Here is a 21,566-nt window from a genome sequence, read left to right on the forward strand (position 1 = left end):
TGTGTTATAGTTTTGCAAGGTTGGCACCCCTTTTCATGTATACATGGTGCAGTTGTCAGTATGCTCTCCATGAACCAGGGTTGATGATCTGGCTTGATACGATGATGCTGGAGGAGTGAGGGATGTGTCGAGCCATGGACTATAGTGAATACAGGTGACAGGAGGTTTACACTTTTGCTGCTGCTAATGGCCCACGGCAACTCATGCATGCCCAGGTTTGAACTATCAGATTTATTCTTAATCTCAGGGGTTAGCGATGACTCGTGGTATTGTCACTGGATTAATAATCCAGAGACCCAGGGTAGTGCTTTGGGAACTCGGGTTCGAATCCCACCACAGCAGATGATGAATGCAAATTCAATAAAAATCAGGAATTAAAGGTCTAATGATGACCATGAAACCACTGTCACGTTGTAAAAACCCATTTGGTTCACCAATTCTGCCGTCCATTGCTGGTTTGGTCTACATGTGACTCCAGACCCACAACAATGTGGTTGACTCTAAACTGCTCTCTAAATGGCCTAGCAAGGCACTCATTCGCAACAATCTGTTAAAAGGTCTAAAAGGAATGGAACCGGACCACCCAGCATCAACCTAGGCACTGAAAGCAACAATGGCAAACTCAGCCCTGTCAACCCTGAAAAGTCTTCCTTGGTTAGTGCCAAAATTGGGAGAAGAGTCTCACAGACTAGTCATGACATAGTCATATTCACGGAAACATACCTTACAGACAATGTGCTCGATACTACCATCACCATCCCTGGGTATGCCCTGTCCCACCGACAGGACAGATGCAGCAGAGGTGGCGGCAGAGTGGTATACGGTCGGGAGGGAGTTGCCTTCAGAATCTTCAACATTGACTCTGGACCCCATGAAGTCTCATGATATCAGGTCAAACATGGGCAAGGAAACCTCCTGCTGATTACCATGTAAGCTCCACACACCCCCACCTCAGCTACTGAATCAGTACTCCTCTGTATTGAACGCCACTTGGAGGAAGGACTGAGGGTGACAAGGATGCAGATTGTATTCTTGATGGGGAACTTCAATGTCCACTCACCATCCTGCCTTGGAAATATATCGCCATTCCTTCACTGTACCCGGATCAAAATCCTGGAACTGCCTCTCTAACGGTGTACCCATCCACCAGGAACTGCAGCAGTTCAAGAAGGCAGCTCACCACCATCTTCTCAAGGGCAATTGGGATGGGCAATAAATGCTAGCCTAGCCAGCGACACCCACATCCCATGAACTAATTAAGAAAAAAATAACAATGGGAATGGGGGTTTCCATTAGCATGAAGAAGGGACATAATCTCCACAGGGACTACATAGTGGTCACTTATACCAATGATGTCATTTACAGATGCATCTCCAACAATTAGATTAGTGATGAGGCCAAGTAGGTATTCACTGAGGGTGGTTCACTCACTGTCTGCTGCAAGTCCAGCTTGGCAGCCATGCCTTTGATGACCACTGAACAGACATGACAATTTACTGAAGATCACCTTGATGAGAGCCTGTGATATCACTGGAATATCATTACAGCAGGAACATCTTCCTGATGATCAGGGTCCTACTCTCCCCTCGCCCACAGGAAGGGCATCATCATAGGCTGTGCAACTCTTTTGTTAAGTGCTCTGTATGGCAACATAATGCACCATGCAGCAGGCTACAAGGATCTTAGGGCCTATTATAAAGTGCCTCAAATCTGCTTTGAGCTGTTGATAATGTGTTGAATACTGATTGTTATAGTTACAAGGGCTCCCTGCTGACTCTGCCACTGTTGCAATCTTCCCTGATCTTAGAATCAGGTATTACCACACAAACAGGTCATTTGGCCAATCAAGATTGCAGCAGAGCTTTTCTACACAAACTACACAAAGCATATTTTTGATAATTTGCATAAAATTTCTATTGATCTTATGTTAAACTGAGGCTCATGTCCATTTTTATCAAGGACACTCCAGGCCATCTAGAAAGTAATGTGAAACGCACTATGGGTACACAGAGCAATCTCCATCCAATTCCTCAGCCCTAATTAAACGTTCCACTACAGTGCCACCAGCCATGGCAACTGGGAAATCAGCTGTATAGAATCTCGCATTTTGGCAGTATGTTTTTTCTCCAGTTTAATTACCTTAATTTATGTGTCATTATAAATTTAACAATACAGTCATTCTTTTAAAGGTGTTAGCAAGCTGAATACTGTATAAAATGTAAATAATGTCAGGTCTAAATGACACATCATTTGTCCAGCCAAGTTCCCTTAGAGAATTTTCAAACTTGGCATTTAGGTTCCTATGAAGATTCTCAGATCTCAGTTCCAACAATATGTTTGCGTTTCATCTGGGTATATCTTACTGTTTCGTGCACTTTGGTTAAGTAGTTTTTATGCATATCCACGGCTAAGCATTTTTCTACTGAGTGAGCAATTTCAGGATGAATGAACGAACATTTCAAATATTTCACGCATACTTCATACATAATTTTGGAACCACACATTTATGAGCAACCCATATCCATGTTTAACTGACCACAACTGTCTTGGTGCAGACATTATATGGTGGATTAGTCATCACCATTAATCAAAAGGCAACAGTTTTCCATGGAAAGTAACAATTTAACAGATCAATTGCAGAACAATGTGCTGATACAATGGAATGTTTTCAGGTTAGAGGTCTAACCCCATGCATTGGGAACATTTTATATTCATGCCACCTCTTCTTTTAAATGGCTTCATCTAAACTCTTACCCTACATGCCAAATTCACTATTACTGAAATAGCATTTTGCGCTGGCATTGTTGGAATATTATGAACTTACTGGTTTCTTTCCCACAATCAACTTCTCAACCTTCTGAACCTGGGAGACATGATCCTCATTGGTCTTGAGTTCCCTTTTGCGGATTCGTTCATAAATTCCCGTAAGCATTTCTCGAGGGATGTCTTCTCCATCATCCACCCCTGCAAGACAGAACAATCCTGGTTGGTCTCCTACTTATCTATTATACTTCTTTTCTTATAGATGCAGGGTGGTCCTTGCAATATGAGGGTTAGGCACAAAGAAGGTTAATGTGGGACTGAGTACAGTACCACCCACCGAGATGTAAGAGAACACATAACCTGCACCCAGGGGTCTGTCTAGTGTTGGACAGAGATATGCGTACAAAACATGTACAGAGATAGCTCCTAGTTTGAACCCTTTACTGCATGTATATAGTTCTTGTAGTTAATAATTGCATACAGCTAACATAAGACAATGAATAATTCATTAAGACCCACCAAATGGTATCCAACACCCTACAACAGTCCTCACTTCAAAGTAATAGAAGGCACCTTGGACTGATCAAATTTTGCTGAGATAATTTTGTGTATGGTAGAATTACAAAATTGCTTATGTCTCCATTTAATGTAGATCTAAAGCTAAAGAAAATGGATACATTTTATCTGCAAAAATATCAGAGAGTTATGGGCGCCACAATTGGCCTCGGCAGGAGGAAACTATCCAAGGCTCCTGCTCTTGACAGCTATGCACTGACTTAATTGGAAAGAATAGATGTATACTTGTTTGGCATGGGCATGAGGCTTGGCTGTTGTAACTACTAGTGGCTTGCTAAGGTTCATTGTCTAAATGATGAGTACCTCTGGAACAGTACACAATAAAAAAAATGAGGCTTCTTAAAACAATTGCCATAAGGATGAAGTTCTGCCACTGAGTTCATGATTCACATCATTGCTTTAAAGATTATTTGTTTCATTAAGCTGGTTTTTATAAGCCATCAAGATTTTATTGCATTACTAACTCTCTGCAACTACATGGAAATGATCATAAATCATTGGGCTCGAGGTATTCAGAAACTCACATTCTGCCTATAATGCCTTTTTTTTTCATTTTTCATGGGATGTGAGCATCACTGGCAAAGCCAGCAGTTGTTGCCAACTCCTAAGTGCCCTCAAGTAGGTGGTGGTGAACCACTTTTATTACCTTCTTCTGGTCCATCTGGTGTAGATACACCCATTGTGCTACTAGGAAGGAAGTTCCAAGTTTGACCCAGCAACAGTGATGGAACATCGATATAGTTCTAAGTCAGGGAGGTGTGTGGCTTGGAGGGAACTGGCAAGCGATGGTGATCCCATGTGTTTGCTCTCCTTGTTCTTCTAGCAGGTAGAGGTCGTGGGTTTGGAATGTGCTGTTGGAGGACACTTGGCAAGTTGCTGCAGAGCATCTTGTATATGGTACACACTACTGCAACTTTGCAGTGATGTTGGGGGGAGTGAAAGTTTAAGGTGATGGATGGGGTGTCAATCAATGCCCCGGATTGTGTTGAGTTTCTTGACTGATATCAGAGCTGCATTCATCCAGGCAAGTAGAGAGTATCCCATCACACTTGTGATTGTATCTTGTAAATGGTGGACAGCCTTTGGGGGAGTCAGGTGGGTGACTCACAACAAAATTCCCAGCCTCTGACCTGCTCTTGTAGCCACAGTATTTATTTGGCTGGTCCAGTTCAGTTTCTGGTCAATGGTAACTGCCAGGATGCAGACAGTGGGGAATTCAGCAATGGCAATGTCATTTAGCGTCTAGGGGAGATGGTTAGATTTTCTTTTGTTGAAGATGGTGATTGCCTGGCACTTTTGTGGCATAAATGTTACTTGCCACCCATCAGCCCAAGCCTGAACATTGGCCCAGTCTTGCCACTTAGGCACAGACTGTTTCAGTATCAGATGAGTCATAAATGGTACTGAACACTGTGCAATCATTGGTGAACATCCCCACTTCTGACTTTATATTGGTAGGAAGGTCATTGATGAAGCAGCTGAAGGCTGCTTGGCCCAAGGTCACTACCATGAGGAACTCCTGCAGCTTTTTCTTGGGGCTGAGATGATTGGCCTCTAACAATCACAACCATCTTCCTTTGTGCTAGATATGACTTCAAGTAGTGGAGAGCTCTCCCCCACTCACCGATTCCCAATTACTTCAATTTTGCCAGGGCTCCTTGATGCTATACTTGGTCAAATGCTGCCTTAGCGTCAAGGGTAATCACTGTCACCTCACCTCTTGAAATCAGCTCTTTGGTTCACATTTAGGCCTCATGGCCCCGATGGAACCCAAATTGGCAAGCAGGTTATTGATGTGCAAGTGCCAACTGATAGCACTTCAACCACACTTTCTATCAGTTTTCTGATGATCAAGAGTAGACTGATGGGACAGTAATTGGTTGGAATGGATTTGTCCTACTTTTTTGTGGACAGGACATACCTGTGCTATTTTCCACACTGTCAGATAAATGCTACAATGTTGCTGTACCTGAACAGCTTGGTAAGGGTGTGGTTAGCTCTGGAGCACAAGTCTTCAGTATTAGTGCCATGATGCTGTCAGGGCCCACAGCCTTGATATCACGTGGAGTGAGTTGAATTGGCTGAAAACTGACATCTATGATGATGGGGACCTCAGGAGGTGGCCAAGATAGATGAAGATGGTTGAAAATGTTTCAGCCATGTCTTTTGCATTCATCTGACGGATTCTCCCACCATTGAGAATGAGGATATTTGTGGAGCTTCCTCCTCCAGTTACTTGTCTAAGTGCCCGCCCCCCATCCATGCCTGGATGTGGCCGGATTGCAGAACTTAGATCTCCTCAGATGATGGATCATTTAGCTCTAACCATCACATGCTGTTACAAGATTATGCCGCTATGCCCCTTTGTATTTGGATATGACTTTTCTACTTTCAACTGACTGGAAATTGAGATTTTAAGTGAAATAGAGCAAGCTGCTTAAAAATGCAAGGCCACAATCCAAAGTGAAGGTGACAAACCAGCAAATCACCCTCAGGGGTGTATGATGGGAGAGACATTTCCTATAATCCAGGCACCCATCAAAACTCATAACTGCCTAAGAAAGCAACATTAAAAATGCAAGGTGCTGGATATTGAAACAATGGTTACCACATAAAGACTTTTCAAGGCAAGATTGCCAGCCACTAGAGGGAGATTGCAAGTGACACAGGCGTTTTCAGCAGAGGAAACAAGCTAATGGCTGTGCTCTGTCCCTTTCTCTCTTTTGGAATGAGCATGTCACTGGGTTAGAAAAGCCAACTCTACCAGAAACCCACCAGCGAACTGTGATCTAGTAATAATTGCAACATCCTCCACATCTGACCACATCCAAGAAACCAGCTAACCTAATTCGGCTGCAACATTTAAAGTCTACATCAAAATCAAGGACAATCAAAGGACACTTGATCGCATTTTCTTTTTCCTTTTTTAAATCGGACTCTAACTCCCCTTATTTCTGATGCCCTTGTGTATGTGTGGGTGGGCCTGGCTGATTGCATGAGAGCTGAATACTTGACGTCATGTTTTTATTACTTTTCTTGGGTTTAGTGGTAATAAATTTGCTCTTTCTTTGACTGAAGAACCCTTGTTTGATTGGCACTTCATTGCTCACGGCTCAAATGGTTAAATAATTTCTGATTTGAAAAAGGCATATCTTCGTAAAAAGGAAACTGAAACCTTTTTTGTGACCAACCGAAGAGGTTGAACAGAGGGGAGCCAGTTCACCCCTTCTCACCTGGTTATAACAATGATCCTTCCAGGGGTAGCATGTATGAAGTTCAATGTTGTAGCTTCACCAGGTAGGCACCTCATATTTAAGTATGCCTGGTGCTGTTCCTGGCATATCCAATTTATCTATTTAGTTGGAAATCAAACCTTCAGTGTACATTTGTGCACAAACCCATTACTTATGGACATACATTAAGACAGCTAAGTTATTAAGGATTTTTAAAATTCAGTGTTACTTGCTCCACAGCTAACACGAGCTAGTAAGATGAATATTAATAGTGATTTATATTAAAATTCTTTTGGTGTTCTCTGTCTCATGATAGCATGTCTGAAAAATCACTCATTTCAAAATTTAATCATTTCAAATATCTGAGGCCCATCAATTAAAATGCAGCTACTTTGAAATTTTGTGTACTTTTCCTTTCTGGTTTTCATGACACAAAGATAAATGTTTGGGCCTGCAGCTGCCTAGGCTGTCAGAATGATTTGGGTTCTTCATTTGCTACTAGTTACTGCCGCATGCATCTGACTACCTCAACTTCAGCAAACACTTTCAATCTGATGCTTCTCCCACCCCCGCCTTGGATCAGGTAATTTCCAGATTAAATATACTCAGGAGATGAAACAATATTATACCTACTGGGGCTAACTTTTCTATTCACTGCTGCCTGTATTTTCTTCTTCCTTTCATTTATTCTGTATCTAACTGCTCACCACCAGTCCAGGCTTACTTCGCATCACGGCTACAAGTCATTCCATCCATCTATCTCTTTTTTACCTTAACAAATTTGACTAACTCAAGGCTGAAGGATTGAGTTCTACCTCCTTCACCTAATTTGTCTACATGTTTTTCAATTATTCGCAAAACTCTGCAACTCATCTGAATAAAGTCAGTATCTCTGCAATTCTTCTTTCCACTTGCATCTCAGAAGAGCTAAATAAATAAATATCCTTTAAGTATTTGAATTTCAGAGTTCTCAATTTATTTTTCTACTTACTCTATGCACATACATTAACTTAACTGTGTAAACAGTCTGTATAGAATAATATTTCAACACATTTGACAAAATTATATCACAATTAAAATAAAATAATCATCTTTAAACTGAACACGTCAGGGGCCATATGGCACAGAAGGTGAGCACAATACCATTTTAATCTGGCAACTGGGTTTTTTCAACACTTTCAACGTTTTGATTCCCCTTTTATCTACTGCACTGGTAGTTGTACATCATTCAATCTGCTTTTATATTGTTCTTTTAATTTGGATTCCAAGAGATCAGTCTGGGATTATGCTGCTAAATCAATTTCCTGTAGCAGGATTATAAACCCTGGAAATAGTGGATTTGCAAGTCTGCTGCTGGGCTACAAAAAATAGATTTGGTAGCATGAGTGTCAGCAGCCATTTTACAGACTTTCAGAATCTGAATTGAAACAACGGTTTAAAGGCAGCTTAGAATAGCTACTCGTTGGGTTATCTTTAACTCAAAAGTACGTCTGCCAACTCTGCAGACAAGGACTTAACATCTATCCTATTGGTTCTATTCATTATTTGAAAAACTCGTTCCTCATACTTACATATTACGTTTGAAGTTAACAAATTTCTGTGCCATGCTACAATTATCAGTTTAAACATTTGTGCCATGCTACAATTATCAGTTTAAACATATGGTTTTTCATGGTAATGGTTGGAACTAGTTTATGAAAAAAATCACCGTGGCATATTAAAGTAAGTGACACTTCAACAAAAGTTCTCCAGTACCACTAACCTCGCAAATTCTTGACAAAATCCTCCAGTTTCATTTTGCGTTCTGGTTTCACATTGGGGCTGTACATGTCGGTGTTCAACAAAATAATTGCAAAGGCTAGGATGAAGATCGTATCAGGATTTCGGAACTGTCGCACAACCCCAGAGTTGCAGATACAGTATCGTTGGCTACAACAGAAGGATAGAATATTGCATGTTATATACAGTGAAGTTATGTTAATGGAGAAGTAGCATCAGTAGCTATACACGAGATTCCCCATAAAGAAAAATAAAATGTTACAAGTAATCATCCACAGGGATGTGATTGCATCAAAGTAAAAAATACTGAAAATGAGTGAGCCCCGAGAGGGAGTGAAACAACCAAGCAGGGGAGTATGTTGGTTGTGGGGGAATGGGGGTGGCGTCCCCTCCCACAGTGTGGAAACTTTTCAGGTATGTGCTTCGAATTAGGACTTTCTGGTGCATTATTTCAGCAGCATTTGAAGAAATAACCTCTTCCCAACTCCTTTCCCCACTCATGCTCTCTTTCCCCACTCAGCTCCTGACTGATGCTCCCCCTCCCTACTCAGCCCCCACTCATGTGCTCCTCACCCCCTATTCACACATCCCCTCCTCCTTCTTCACCCTCCCCTACTTGGATTTCACCACCTTGCCTGGACTCAGCTCCTCGTTGCTGTTGCTGCCCCTCCTGTCAGTGGATGGCTCCTCCTTGGCCTGTGCCACTTGGATCCGCACTGCCAGGAAAAAGCGAGCCACCTCCCTGGGAGACAGGAGCTCAGGTCCTGGCAGGTCGGAGTGCAGCCTCTTCCATCACTAGTAGTTTGTGTAGTGCTGGGTTCCAAGAGTAGGCAAAGTCAGTGCCACATCCAGTCTGATGTGGAACAGCAGCAGGTTCAGGATTTTTGGAGTTTGTACAAAGGAGAGTTGGGGACAAGCACCCCTCGCTCTGGCCTCATTACTGGCCGAGAGTTCCTCCTTTTCTTTCATTTTTGGATTCTTCTCCTCAGCCTCCCGGAAGATGTTGAATGATTGGTGACAGTGCTGTCCTAAGTGTCCTGCATGGTGGCTGTGGGACTGGCCAGAGTAAATTCTGCAGCTCTTCCAATCACAGGTTCCCTCTCTCCTACTCTTGCTGCTCCTACAATGATAGATTCTTTCTCTGGAGGAGCAGCAAGTGTGTGTGGGAGAATGCCTTTAGGTGGAGGAACTGGAGCAGCTGGTGTAGGAGAGACACAATTTGTGATTGGAGGAGCAATTCCTTCTCTCCTGCATTGGCTGCTCCTCCAATCTGCAGTCAGTTCCCACTCTCATTGACTGACAGCAGAATTGCAAACTTTTTTAAGCCCTGTACCAGCTCTGAAGGTCAGAACATATGTTTAAAATGGTGGATTTCTGAAAACCCAATGTCAGAAATCTCCTGGCTTATTAATCAAAACTTGGGGGCAAGGGTAGGTGGGTGGGAATTGAAACTGGAAAGTCATGAAAAAATACCTGAGAGGTAGAGACCAAAAAAAGGAAAGCAGGAAAAATGTCATCGCCGAGTTTATCACCATTTCGTACACGCAGTTTTTATTTTTAGTATAAACCATATTTGCTACTATAGTTTTATTTTCAAACCAGCAACTTGTGATGCAATAATAATGTTTGGTGAAATTATCAGAAGATAATCAACAATAGTTTTCAGTATTATACATGTTGCTGTGATTTTATATTTTGTTTCTGCTACTTCTTCCCATTCGCACTTTACACCCCTCTTCTGGCTCCCCTCTCTCCCAAGTTTCTCTCCCTATTCCAGTCGTGCCCTCTCCAAGCTCATCCTTTCCATGAGACCCAGTACAGATGTTGGATTAACTTCCACATGTGCTGCTGACACCCAGCTCTACCTCTCTGCCACTTGTCACAACCCTTCAACTGCCTCTATGCTATCAGACCGCTCATCCACTTCCAACAAAGCCTATTTAGAGCAACTTTACTTTGGAACATATCTGTGACAGCCACAGTGATAAAGAATTACTTCACTGCAGTCAAAGATCATAGTGTGTGTGTGTGTATATATGTATATGTGCCATTTTAAAAAAATGAAATGGGGGTAAAAAGGAAAAAAAAAAAACTTGCAATTATATAGTACCTTTCACAATCGGAGGGTATTCCAAAATGCTTCAGATCCACTGAAGGAGGTTATAGGGATAAGGAGAGGCAAGGTCAAAGCATTTATAAAACAAATAATGATAATTTTAAATTTCAGGCATTGGAGTTCATGGAGCCAACGTAGGAGGGAGTATGAGTGATGGTTGAGTGGGGCTTGGTGCAGGATAGGACATGGGCAAAAAGTTTTTGAATGAGCTGAAAGTCACGGAGACAGGAAGATGGGAGGCCAGCCAGTAGAGGGTTAGATTAATCAAGTCTGGGGGTGACAAAGGCATTGGTGAGAGTTTCATCAACAAATAAGCTTTGTTGGAAGTGGATGAGCAATCTGATAGCATAGAGGCAGTTGGAGGGTTGTGACAAGTGGCAGAAAAGTAGAACTGGGTGTCAGCAGCACATGTGGAAGTTAAACCAACACTGTAGTGGGAAGAATGAGTTTAGAGAGGGCATGACTGGAATGGGGAGAGAAACTTGGGAGAGAGGGGAGCCTGAAGTGGGGTGCAAAGAACTAATGGGGAGAAGCAGCAGAAACAAAATATAAAATATTAGCAACAGAATCAAAACAGATCAATCAATAGGATAAAATCATTCCACTTGATTGCAATTTCCATCACCGATTTTGAGAAAATGTTCCATACTTTACAGCAAAAAACCTATAGCAGTTCTTTTTGCATACAACCTCAGACAGAAACCTAACTGATGCAATTTTGTGGGAATGCCAATATGAGTACCTGAAATTGGCTTTGTAAAAACATCTCAAATTACTCTGCATGCATACAGTTCCTCCCTATGTCAGATGTATACAGAATATATGAAGAATTGCATTATCCTATAAATTCACAGCCATTAAGAAAACTTTGCAATTCAACAAACCTGGAGTCACAAATGTGAGGTCAAAAGCTAATCCCAAAAAAGTTGATAGGAAGTTTCTTTTAATGCACAGTGGAAGCCACTTGCAATCTATAAGACAGGGATTTGTCCACTCCTACCTGCTTAATCACCTCAAGGTGCTAAAGCTCCTTGCCTCGGGGGTCACTTTCCTCCCTCCCGGCTGCTACACATTTATATGACCATAATCTCCAAGATCATCCTGCATATTTGAAATCCCATAGTATTTAGGTAGCCAGCACTGTGTTAATATAATGTGAAGGGGTGACTGCTAAGAATATATCTGACTTCTATGTTTTGGTTTGTTTTTCCAAGGCAGATAAAGATGAAGGTAAGAGTAAAAACACACTGATCCCCATGCCAGACTCCTTTGTTGCGATGCCCCCAAGCAATTTGTTATGATTGCTTAGCTTCTTTGCTTTAGTTAGGAAATTCATATTCTGGGGTGCATTCTCATGTTCAATTTATTAGAAGCCCTAAACCTAACCTTTAAAGAACACTCAATATTGTGTCCAATTCTGAACTTATTAGGAAGGAAGGGTGTGAAAGCATGAGAGGGGGTTCAGGAAAGATCTACATGAACATTTCCAGAGTGAGGAGCTTCAGTTACATGGGTAGATCGCTGTTCTCCTTGGAGAAGAGAAGGCTGAGAGAACATTTGATAGAGGTGTTCAAAGTCATGAGGGGTCTGGACAGATCAAAAATAGAGAAACTGTCCCCATTGGCAAAAGGATCAAGAATCAAGGGTCACCAATTTAAGGTGAATGGCAAAAGAACCAAGGGCAATATAAGGAAAAACCTTTTCATGCGGCACTGTGCAAGAGTCAATCTTAGCTTTCAAAAGGGAATTGGGTATTTATTTGAAGCAAAGACATTTGCAGGGCTACAGGGAAAGGGTGGGGAGCAGGAATAACTGAGGTGCTCTTGCAGAGGGTTGGCATAGACATGATGGGCTGAATAACCACCTTCTGTGATGTAAATATTTCATGATTCTAAGAACGAAAATGAGAAATGTAATGGTTAGCTAGCCATGGATGGGGTAAGAAAAAACAGTAGGCAGAGCTTGTCCAGGCAGAAAAGCAAGCAGATATGTTAGATTACCTAGGCAGTAATGATATGAGCGAAGGAATGCTCCAGGAATAAAACAGGCTGGGGAATGGGAAACAGTTGTTAAATGGCCATAAAATCTAAGCTTCGTAGGAGAACATACTTTACTCAGACTGCGATGTATATGCAAAGTACAAAAGCAGATGAGATCTCCTCTTCGATGCTATTAATGTTACTATAAAAGCTGATTTGGATAAAAGTTAAGAAAGCTTTAAGGCTTTACTGGATTATTCACACATTGGATAAAACAAAAACCTGAAATTACCGCGATCATCACAATAAATGTCCATAAAAATATTGTATTGCAATTAAAAAGTGATTAATGATGAGTGCAGAAGTTCAGTTATTTGCAGTCAGATGGAGCACAGAAACACAAACATAGAAAATAGGAGCGGGAGTAAGTCATTCAGCCCTTCAAGCCTGCTCCGATATTCAATATGATTATGGCTGATCCTCTATCTCAACGCCATGCTTCTGCTCTCTCCCCATACCCTTTGGCACGTTTGGAGTCCAGAAATTGATCTATTTCCTTCTGAAATGTCATGAAAATATAGTAATGTTCATAATACTGCGATTTATTGTAAAGGTAGGTTAATAGTGGGGGTTGGATTAATTTCTCTGTATGATGGTGTGTGCGTGTGGGAGTTTTAATTGAATTGCAGACAGCTTGCCTGGAACTTTTGAGTTATCAAGAGAAGCTAGGTTTGAAGTGCTAAATATGTAAACATGGCTGAAGTTTTAGAATGTGAGGTGTGAGAAACATTTGCATTTTTAGATAAACTAGAGTCATGAATTTCAAAGAGATGGTAAGGTGTTACACCGAGCCCAAAAGAGGCTAAGTCAAACAATGTGTTTATTTTTTCCCAAAGATTACTGATAATATGAGTACTATGGAACATTTATATTATGGAAAAAGTAAAGTTGCAAAGACATATTGGGACAATGGAATTTACATTAAAAAGGGAGAAACCTGTATAAAGGAGATGAGGTTACGTGTTTAAGGAGAAGATATTCTATACTCTTTTTTTAAATTCATTCATGGGATGTGGGTTTCGCTGGCTGGGCCAGCACTTATTGCCCATCAAACAAGTGTGAAAGCCTCTAGCCATCAAGTTGCTGTCTACAGGAACTGAAGCTAAGAAAACTCACTGTGAATATCACTATCCAGGAAATTGTATGCTTTGCCTGGGTCTGTTGAAATTTATTTGTTTTCATGAAAATGCCCTTAATGGTGGTGTAACTGGCAGTCAGATAAATTGGGGGAGCTAGGAGTTATCATAATAGTAATTTGTAGACCTATGTATTTGCTTAAAATCTTTTTGTCTATTATTAAATGTTTAAGTTAGTTTGTAAAACCCTCTAAGCCTCGGTGGTCTTATTACTACTGAATGCAAGGTACGCATCTCGAAATAAAGTACAAATTGCAAACAGTTGTGGCACCTGTTTCCCTCTAGGATTTGAGCAGCTCAGCATTTACCATCCACTGTGCCATAACACATACATTCAGTGACTTGGTCCCTACAGCCTTCTGTGTCAGAGAATTCCATAGGTTTACCATCCTCTGAGTGAAGATGTTTCTCCTCATCTTGGCCCTAAATGTCCTAACCTGTATCCAGAGACTGTGACTGTTTGTTCTAGACACCCAAGCCAGAGGAAACATCATCCCTATATCCAGTCTATCCATCCCTGTCAGAATTTTAATGGTTTCAATGACATCCCCTCTCATTCTTCTAAACTCCAGTGAATACAGGCCTAAAAACAAAAAACTGCAGATGCTAGAAATCCGAAACAAAAACAGAATTACCTGGAAAAACTCAGCAGGTCTATACTCTTTTGAAGGACTGTTGAAGGGTCATGAGGACTCGAAACGTCAACTCTTTTCTTCTCCGCCGATGCTGCCAGACCTGCTGAGTTTTTCCAGGTAATTCTGAATACAGGCCTAGTTGGCCCAATCTCTCCTCATGCAACAATCCTGCCATCCTAGGAATCAGTCTGGTGAACCCTTGCTGCACTCCCTCAATGGCAAGCATAGCCTTTCTTGGTTAAGGAGACTAAAACTGCACACAATACTCCAGGTGTGGTCTCACCAAGGCCCTGTATAGCTGCAGTAAGACATCCTTGCTCCTGTACTCAAATCCTCTTGCAATGAAGGCCAACATACCATTTGCCTTCTTAACTGCTTGCTGCACATGAATGCTTTCTTTCAGTGAATGGTGTTCAAGCACGCCCAGGTCTCTTTGTACGTCAACATTTCCCAATCTATCACCATTTAAATAATACTCCACTACTCTGTTTTTCCTACCAAAGTGGATAACTTCACACTTATCCACATTATTCTGCATCTGCCATATATTTGCCCACTCAATCAACATCTCTAAATTGTCTTGAAGTCTTTTTACACCCTCCTTAACACTCAAATTCCCACCAAGTTTCATGTGATCAACAAACTTGGAAATATTACATTTGGTTCCCTCATCCAAATCACTGATATAAATTTTGAATAGCTTAGGGCCAAGCACGGTTTCCTGTGGTACCCCATTAGTCACTGCCTGCCTTTCCAAAAAGACCCATTTATTCCTACAGTTTCCTGTCTGTTAACCAATTCTCAATCCCATGCCAATATATTACCCCAATCACTCATACGTGGGACTTTATCAAAAGCTTTCTGAAATCCAAATACACCACATCCACTGGTTCACTCTTATTTACTTTGCTAGCTACATCCTCAGAAAACTCCAGTAGGTTTGTCAAACATGATTTCCCTTTCATAAATCCATGCTAACTTTGTATAACCCCGTTGATATTTTCTAAGTGTCCCATTATCACACCCTTTATAATAGACACTAGCATTTTCCCTACTACTGATGCTAGGCTGACCGGTCTGTAATTTGCTATTTTCTCCCTCCATCCTTTTTTATTAAATTATTTTAAAGTAATTTGCCACCCTCCAATCTGCCAGGACTGTTCCAGACTCCACAGAATTTTGGAAGATGACAACCAACGTACCCACAAATTCCAAGGCCACTTCCTTTAGCATTTCTGGGAAATTAATTGCGTCCCCCTCCGTGAAGACAGAACTAAAGTAGTTGTTTAATTGCTCTGCCATTTCCTTGTTTTCTATTATAAATTCTCTTGTTTTGGACAGTAAGGGACGTACATTTGTCTTCACTAAATCTTTTTCTTTTTACATACTTATAAGAAGCTTTTATAGCCCGCTTTTATGTTCCTTGCAAGTTTACTCTCGTACTCTATTTTCCCCCTCTTAATCAATCTCTTGGTCCTCCTTTGCTGAATTCTAAACTACTCCCAATCCTCAGGCTTGCTGCTTTTTCTAGCGACTCTATATGACTTCTTTGGATCTAATACTATCCTTAATTACTTTTGTTAAAGATGGTTGGGCTGTTTTTCTTGTTGTGGATGTATAACTGCTGCAAAGTATATATTAGTTCCTTAAATATTAGCCATTGCCTATCCACTGTCTTTTAATGAAGTTCCCCAATCTATTTTAGCCAATTCATGCCTCATACCTTTGTAGTTTCCTTTGTTTGGATTTAGGACCCGAGTTTCAGATTGGATTACTTCACTTTCCATCCTAATGAAGAATTTTACTATGTTATGGTCACTGTTCCCTAAAAGGACCCTGCACAACAAGATTATTAATTAAATCCTTCTAATTGCACAATACCAAATCTAGGATAGCCTGTTCCCTAGTCAGTTCCTCGACATACTGGTCTAAAGAGCCTTCTCATACACGCTCCAGGGAATTCATCCTCCACAGTATTATTGCTAATTTGGTTTGCCCAGTCTATATGTAGATTAAAGTCACCCATGATTAATGTAGCACCCTTGTTACATGCATCTCTAATTTCTTGTTTAATGCCGTCCCCTACCATGTCACTGCTGTTTGGAGGCCTATAGATAACACCCACTAATGTTTTCAACCCCTCGTTGCTTCTTACCTCCACCCAAACTGATTTTACATCTAGATTTTCCAAGCTAATATCCTCTCACTATCGCACTGATTTCATCCTTAACTAACAACACCATGTCAGCTCCTTTTCTTTTTTCCCGTCCATCCTAAATATCAAGTACTCTTGGGCATTCAGTTCCCAGCCTTGGTTATCCTGCAGCCATGTCTCCGTAATTGCTATCATATCGTACCCGTTTACATCTATTTGCACATTAATTTGTCTACCTCATTGCGAATGCTCCGTGCATTCAGATACAGTGCCTTTTGAATTGTCTTTTTAACATTTTTACAGATTTCTTTTGTACAATGGCCCAATTTGGTGCCAGCCCTCATTTCCACTGCCTTCTGCTTTCTACTTTTCTGTCTTTCATTCCTATTTTGTTTCCTTCTCTTATGTCTCCCCGCTCAGGTTCCCATGCCCCTGCCAGTGTACTTTAAACCCTCCCCCACAGTGCCAGCAAATACTCCTGAGAGAATATTGGTCCCGGTCCTGCTTGGGTGCAGCCTGTCCATCTTGTACAGGTCCCATCTTCCCAAGAATCGGCCCCAATGCCCCAGGAACCTAAATCCCTCCCTTCTAAACCATCTCTCCAGCCACGTATTCATATGGTCTATTCTCTTACTCTTGAACTTGCTAGCATTTTGCACTATCAGTAATCCTGAGATTACTATCTTTAAGGTCCTGCTTTTTAATTCATTTCCTAGCTCCCTATATCCTGCTTTCAGGACCTCATCTCTCTTTTTATCTATGTTGTTAGTGCCAATATGGACCATGACCTCTGGCTGTTCACCCTCCCCCTTCAAACTGTCCTGTAGTTGCTCAGTGACATCCTTGACCCTGACACCAGGCAGGCAGCGTACCATCCTGGTATCACATCTGCGGCCAAAGAAACATCTATCAATTCCCCTTACGATAGAATCTCCTATAGCTATTGCTCTCCCACTCTTTCTTTTCTCCCTCCTCCGTGCAGCTGAGCCATTTGTGGTGCCATGGACTTGGCTCTTGCTGTGTTCCCCTGAAAAACCATCTTCCCCAGTTGTATCCAAGATGGAAAATCTGGGAGATGAACCTAGGGTTCTCCTCCACTACCTGCCTAGTACTTTTTCTCCATCTGGCAGTAACTCATTCACTTTCTGCCTGTGCACACTTTACCTGTGGTGTGACTACCTCACTGTGCGTGCTATTCACAAAGATCTTGTCCTTGTGGATGCTTCATAGTGACTCCAGCTGCAGCTCCGGCTCCGAAACGTGGATTTTCAGTAGCTGCAGCTGGAGATACCTCCTACACACGTGGTCGCCCTGAACACCGGAAGTGTCCCTGACTTCCTACATTGCACAGGAGGAGCATTCTGCTTGGCCAAGCTCCCCTGCCATGACTTACCCTTAAAAGTGTTCCCTTTACTTTTACTTCCTCTACTTTAGAGGATATTAAGGATAGAAGAAATACTCACCAGGTTCTACTTGCCAAGTTCACCACTTTTCTTACTGAGGAAAGGTAGAAAATGAAAGGATCCCTTTTTCCCTCTTCCATGAACTCTCACTAAACTCCAACTGAATCACTCTAATGCAGCCCAAAACAGCACTCCAGTACTCTAAGTATGAAGCTGAGGATTTTTAACTGCAGTATGCGAAGACTCATGGAACTTGCAGATGTAATGGATCAATCGTATTATGGGTAATATAAATGATTGATCAATTTAACTTTATGGGAAGTCTCTTGATGTAAGAATAAACGAGCACGAATAATGTTGTTTTTCATCCGTATTGTGCAAAAGTGTCCTGAAACAACTTTAAACTCTGTTGCAGAGTTACATAGACACAGAGGGAAAAATATTGATGATTTTTACCTGTGGTACATACGCAAGGATGATTTTCAAAATCTACGAACCACAATACCTGAAAGCCTCGATGAGACGTTCTACTTTCTGAGCTTCTCCTTGGACCCGGATGTGTGCCTGGAACTTTCTGAGAGCTTCATCTAATTCCATTCCTGAAAAATCCATCTCATCAACAACACAGCTGAAACAAAATAAACGCCAGTGATTACTTGGCACGATTTAAACATTTAGAAAATACTCTGGTGTAGTGCAGAAAAGGGCCTTTTTAAATAAGTGTTTTTGCAAAATACTTAGCTAATCCCCAGAGTGCAAAATAACTTCGGAAAAGTTTTACAACCTGTACCACTATTTTGATGTCTGCCATATTGCTCATTATTTCTGATTATGACTCAAAAGGTTACAGTTGACACTTTGGATTCAGCAATTCTGTGGTTAGAAATAGTTTTGGAATTTTGCCCCACCAGATTTTTCTTCTTTAAACAATTTCTAGCTCATAACAAAGTCATCTCGATTCCACTCGATAGAATTGACTTCCTAAATCCATCTAACTCCTTCTCAGATAAAAACAAAAAACTGAGGATGCTGGAAATCCAAAACAAAAACAAAATTGCCTGGAAAAACTCAGCAGGTCTGGCAGCATCGGTGGAGAAGAAAAGAGTTGACGTTTCAAGTCCTCATGACCCTTCAACAGAACGGAGTGAATCTAAGGAGAGGGGTGAAATATAAGCTGGTTTAAGGTTTGTGGGGGCGGGGGGGGCGGTTGTTGGGGGAGGGGAGAGAAGTTGGGGGGGGTGGTGTGATTGTAGGGACAAGCAAGCAGTGATAGGAGCAGATCATCAAAAGATGTCACAGACAAAAGAACAAAAGAACACAGAGGCGTTGAAGGTGGTGATATTATCTAAACCAATGTGCTAATTAAGAATGGATGGTAGGGCGCTCAAGGTACAGCTGTAGTGGTGGTGGGGTGGAAAGGCTAACAGGGCATAAAAGATTTAAAAATAATGGAAATAGGTGGGAAAAGAAAAATCTATATAAATTATTGGAAAAAACAAAAGGAAGGGGGAAGAAACAGAAAGGGGGTGGGGATGGAGGAGGGAGTTCAAGATCTAAAGTTGTTGAACACAATATTCAGTCTGGAAGGCTGTAAAGTGCCTAGTTGGAAGATGAGGTGCTGTTCCTCCAGTTTGCGTTGGGCTTCACTGGAACAATGCAGCAAGCCAAGGACAGACATGTGGGCAAGAGAGCAGGGTGGAGTGTTAAAATGGCAAGCGACAGGGAGGTTTGGGTCATTCTTGCGGACAGACTGAAGGTGTTCGGCAAAGCTGTCACCCAGTTTACATTTGGTCTCTCCAATGTAGAGGAGACCGCATTGGGAGCAACGAATGTAGTAGACTAAGTTGGGGGAAATGCAAGTGAAATGCTGCTTCGCTTGAAAGGAGTGTTTGGGCCCTTGGACAGTGAGGAGAGAGGAAGTGAAGGGGCAGGTGTTGCATCTTTTGCGTGGGCATGGGGAGGTGCCATAGGTGGGGGTTGAGGAGTAGGGGGTGATGGAGGATTAGACTAGGGTGTCCCGGAGGGAACGATCCCTACGGAATGCTGCCGGGAGGGAGTGAAGGGAAGATGTGTTTGGTGGTGGCATCATGCTGGATTTGGTGGAAATGGCGGAGGATGATGATGGGGGAGGCATTCAACAACTTTAGATCTTGAACTCCCTCCTCTATCCCCACCCCCTTTCTGTTTCTTCCCCCTTCGTTTTGTTTTTTTCCAATAACTTATATAGATTTTTCTTTTCCCACCTATTTCCATTATTTTAAAATCTTTTATGCCCTGTAACCTTTCCACCGCACCCCTCACTAGAGCTGTACCTTGAGTTCCCTACCATCCATTCTTAATTAGTACATTCATTTAGATAATATCACCACCTTCAACGCCTCTGTGTTCTTTTGCTCTTTTGTCTGTGACATCTTTTGATGATCTGCTCCTATCACTGCTTACTTGTCCCTACAACCACACCACCGCACCCCCACTTCTCTCCCCCCACCCAACCCCCGCACCCCCCCAACCTTAAACCAGCTTATATTTCACCCCTCTCCTTAGATTCACTCAGTTCTGTTGAAGGGTCATGAGGACTCGAAACGTCAACTCTTTTCTTCTCTGCCGATGCTGCCAGACCTGCTGAGTTTTCCAGGTAATTCTGTTTTTATTTTTAACTCCTTCTCAGCCTCCTTAAAGCTGAAGTCATTGACCAAGCTATTGGTCACCCTCCCTTTTATATCCTACTTTGCCTTAAAGTCAGAAATCATCATATGGTTGTGAAGCAGAGACTACTAGATTAGTCGCAGAATCACAGAATCTTAACAGCATAGGAGGCAGCCATTTGGCCCATCATGTCTGTACTGGCTCTCCAAATGAGTACTATGACCTAGTGCCATTGCTGTGCCTTTTCTCCGTACCCCTCACATTGTTTCTATTCCAATAATCATTTAATGTCCTCTTGAATGCCTCGTCTGGAACTAACAACAGCATGGATGAGGGCAAGTATAAGCTCTCACCTTACTGATGTCCTTACAAGGAACTTTCTTGCATCTATGTATTCGATCTGCTTACCGTTTTGAGGAAGTAACGTCCCTTGATAACTGTGAAAAGTCTTTAGTTGTAATATACCTGGTCTAAAGGAAAGCCTTTGGTAAAGTTCCATAAAAAAGGCTGCCCTATGCATGATGGAAAGTGATGGAAAGTCAATGTAAAGCCATAAAATAATTGGCCAAAAAGTAAAGAAATAGCATAGACTTGTTGGAGGAGTGATATGGGGTTGGAGGAAATTAAGCACCTTCTATTGATTGATGGAAACAGGCACAACAACTTATAGCACAACTAGAAAAGAACATTAATTCTAGAAATCTGAATGTGACAAGTCATCTAAATACAAATAAAGATCTGAGCAATAGTCTCAAGTATCTGAGCAGAAGAAGACTTTTGAAAAACAGACAAGAATAAAGACTGCAGATGACAAATCAATAATTTCCTATTATCCTAGTGTGTGGCGCGGTGTTTTCTTAAATCTTTTTTTGTTGCAATGATGATTATTCCTGTATTCCATCAACAAGCAACATGACAGAATTAATGGAATTAGGTAAAAACAGGTCCTCAGTGTCTCAGCATCTATCCTGAGGTTCACACTGACTTTAATTTATATCAACAATTATGGTCCAGAAACTCAACATACGTTGGCTGCATTTCCAGATCATACTAAACTTAGGCAGGATGGGGAAGCAATCACAGGT

General features: G+C 41.7%; 1 protein-coding gene across 4 annotated transcripts in view; it reads right to left on the reverse strand.

Moving 5' to 3' along the window:
- The window catches only part of iqsec1b (IQ motif and Sec7 domain ArfGEF 1b), a 505,028-nt gene that overhangs the window by 23,634 nt on the left and 459,828 nt on the right, over positions 1-21,566 (reverse strand). For all 4 annotated transcript variants that reach the window (XM_041191310.1, XM_041191311.1, XM_041191312.1 and 1 more), the window contains 3 exons: positions 18,341-18,463; positions 8,335-8,501; positions 2,825-2,964 (listed from right to left, as the gene is read on the reverse strand). In XM_041191310.1, coding sequence (XP_041047244.1) covers positions 2,825-2,964; positions 8,335-8,501; positions 18,341-18,463 — 430 coding nt within the window. The remainder of the gene's footprint in view (positions 1-2,824; positions 2,965-8,334; positions 8,502-18,340; positions 18,464-21,566) is intronic.

Source organism: Carcharodon carcharias, chromosome 7 (genome assembly GCF_017639515.1).
Source record: "Carcharodon carcharias isolate sCarCar2 chromosome 7, sCarCar2.pri, whole genome shotgun sequence".
NCBI classification, from domain to species: Eukaryota; Metazoa; Chordata; class Chondrichthyes; order Lamniformes; family Lamnidae; genus Carcharodon; species Carcharodon carcharias.